Source organism: Salpingoeca rosetta, assembly GCF_000188695.1.
Source record: "Salpingoeca rosetta unplaced genomic scaffold supercont1.12, whole genome shotgun sequence".
NCBI classification, from domain to species: Eukaryota; class Choanoflagellata; order Craspedida; family Salpingoecidae; genus Salpingoeca; species Salpingoeca rosetta.
In genome coordinates, this window is record NW_004754922.1 from 1318185 (window position 1) to 1321012 (window position 2828).

The 2828-nt window shown below is 51.8% G+C and overlaps 2 protein-coding genes across 2 annotated transcripts in view; one reads left to right on the forward strand and one right to left on the reverse strand.

The window, feature by feature from the left end:
• PTSG_05361 (uncharacterized protein) overlaps positions 1-1085 on the forward strand; it is a 4779-nt gene extending 3694 nt beyond the window's left edge. The window contains exons 10-12 of the mRNA XM_004993875.1: positions 2-196; positions 423-518; positions 837-1085. Coding sequence (XP_004993932.1) covers positions 2-196; positions 423-518; positions 837-988 — 443 coding nt within the window. The 3' untranslated portion in view covers positions 989-1085. The remainder of the gene's footprint in view (position 1; positions 197-422; positions 519-836) is intronic.
• A 336-nt stretch (positions 1086-1421) lies between these two features.
• PTSG_05362 (uncharacterized protein) overlaps positions 1422-2828 on the reverse strand; it is a gene marked incomplete at its 5' end in the record, with an annotated part of 3917 nt that continues 2510 nt past the window's right edge. Inside the window, 2 exons of the mRNA XM_004993876.1 lie at positions 1422-2059; positions 2350-2453. Of these exons, the coding sequence (XP_004993933.1) occupies positions 1864-2059; positions 2350-2453 (300 nt within the window). The 3' untranslated portion in view covers positions 1422-1863. The remainder of the gene's footprint in view (positions 2060-2349; positions 2454-2828) is intronic.

Sequence of the window (2828 nt, forward strand, 5' to 3'; positions counted from 1 at the left end):
GTGACACCGGGCATGTGCAAGCAGCAGCAGCCGCCAAAGCGTGCGCCGTGGCTGTGCTTCCTGCTCGGCGGTGCTGTGATTGACCTGCACTATCAGTACTTCCCCAACGCGTACCAGCGCAGTCTGCTCAACAACACCGTCGTCGCCACCACCCCGCCAGAGCTCGACTCCCCAATCATGCACACCATCCCATTCGGTATGTGTGTATGTGTGTGTGTGTGTGTGTGTGTGTGTGTGTGTGGCTGTGTGTGGCTGTGTGTGCCTGTGTGTGTGGCTGTGTGTGTGGCTGTGTGTGTGTGTGTATGTGTGTGTGTGTGTGTGCATGCCTTGATGATGTGGAGGGGCAACCTCTACCTTTCCCAATTCACCCGTTCCACTCACAATCTTCCTCGTTCCCTTCCTCATTCCCTTCCTCCCTACAGGCCGATATCCTGATGCAGACGAGTGCGGCTATCAGCGCTGGGCCGGGTGCAGCTCCCAGATCACTACCACCATTGACCAGTGCGCCAAGCGCTACGGTGAGCATGGCGTGCTGTGATCAGGGGGAGGGGAGGCCGAAGTGATAGCAGAAGAGGGTGGCTGGCATGCACTTACTTGAACACACAAATGAGTATGACAGTGTACACCGTCACACACACACACACACACACGCACACCGTCACACACACACACACACACACACACACACACACACACACACACACACACACACACACACACACACACACACACACACACGTACACACCCACCCACACACACTCACTCACTCACTCACTCACACACACACACATATATACACACACACGCACACGCTCAATCTCCTTGTCTCACACAGGTGAAGAGAACGAGGCATTCCGGGTGATGTGTCTGCTCAACGGGCTGTACAACGCTCCCAGCCCCTTCACCATGCGTGCCTGCTGCCCATGCCTTGGCAAGTATGGCCAGGAATATGCACCTTGGGCGACTCTGCCGTGTGATCTCTCGTAAAGGCCAAATCGTTGGCTTCAGACGAATGACACCCTCTCTCCCACAACATCAACTCGTGCCCGCTTTCCATCGCGAAGCAATCACCGTTTTGTTTGACCCATCATTTTGTTGCCTGAGTTCCCTTGGCGTTTCTTTTCTTTGCATCATCAGCCGTTATGCCATTGTGTTCACTCGTTCCGTTCCTTCTTTGGAAGGACACGTCATCTGCTCAGTGCTTGACTGTTACTGCGTTCGTTCAACTTACTCATCACTGCTTTGCTCATTTTCTCAACTCCTTTGGTCTGACCTTCATCATATTCCATCTTCTTCCCTTGTTCTACGCCATACACACACCTACACACACCTACACACATACATTGCGTGACATCTTCCGCCACTGACTTCGACGCACCAGTGTGGACACTCGTGTGACGAACTGGTCGCATTTGCAGTCTGCAGCTTTAACTTTTGTACTGGTGTGTTGACAAGGTGTCACACACACACAGACACACACACGCACAGACACACACGCACACGCACACACACACACACACACACACACGCACACGCACACGCACATACACATTCAACAACGTTGACAGGGGAAGCACAAGCTTCATTCGATTATGGAAACAGAACGAATCATCACACAGTTACAACACAGTTACAAAATGCAACAAGCAAGAAGGGCGTGTGGTGATGCCCGCAGTTGTCACGTAACAGGGACACCGCAGACAAAACAAAACAAAAACGAAATGCACAAGGGGACACATAGTGGCGAGTAGAGAACGGATGCACCAGCATCAATTGATCGTGGGCGTACAACTACACCCGCCCACGTACATCCCAGACACCAACAGCCACCATCAACCAATCAATCAACCAATCAATCAGCATCACGTGTTTGAGTTAGCAAACAGCTTCAGGCGGCCCAGGCTCTCCTTCGTTGCGGTGTGCGGGGCGACACTGCGTGTTGGTGCGATGGCCTTTCCGTTGAGCTGCAGGTACTCCATCTCCTCCTCCGTCGTCTCGCGGCCCAGCACGGCGTTGCGATCGGGGAAACGCCCATAGCGCTCAATCACAGCCAAGTTGCTGGTGGTGGTGATGGTGACGGTGGTGATAGAAGGGTGAGTGGGGACATTGAGCCCAGAGAGGGGGGGGGGGGGGGTGTTTGTGTGTAAATGCAGACAGAACAAAGAAGCGCAGAGACATTGATGGCAATGGAACGAACTCGCAGCGTTCACCACGCACACACACACTGTATGTATGCAGTCAGACAGACACAAACATAAACACACACAAACACACACACACACACACACACAAACAAACAAACAAACAAACAAACAAAACCGTACACACACACACACGCATCAACGCACTGCTCGAATTTCGTCGTGTAGTCGCGAATGGGGTCGTCCTCATCGAAGAAATCGCGCGTCTTTTCCCATTCGGACACACACAGGCGCTGCGTCATCAGGTCCTCCTGCCGCCATGGCCACGTGCACCAGAGGGGAGCGAGCCCAAAGGGGGGAGGAGGGTTTTATGTGTGATTGTACATGTGAGTAAGTGAGTGAATGTGTGGAGATACAAGTGGTGGTGGTCAAAGTGGGTTGAAACGTCGTACATACGTACATACATACATACATACATACATACATACATACATACATACATACATACATACATACATACATACATACATACATACATACATACATACATACATACATACATACATACATACACACACACGCACACGTACACACACACACACACACACACACACACACAGACACACAGACACACAGACACACACACACAGAGACACACACACACACACACACACACACACACACAC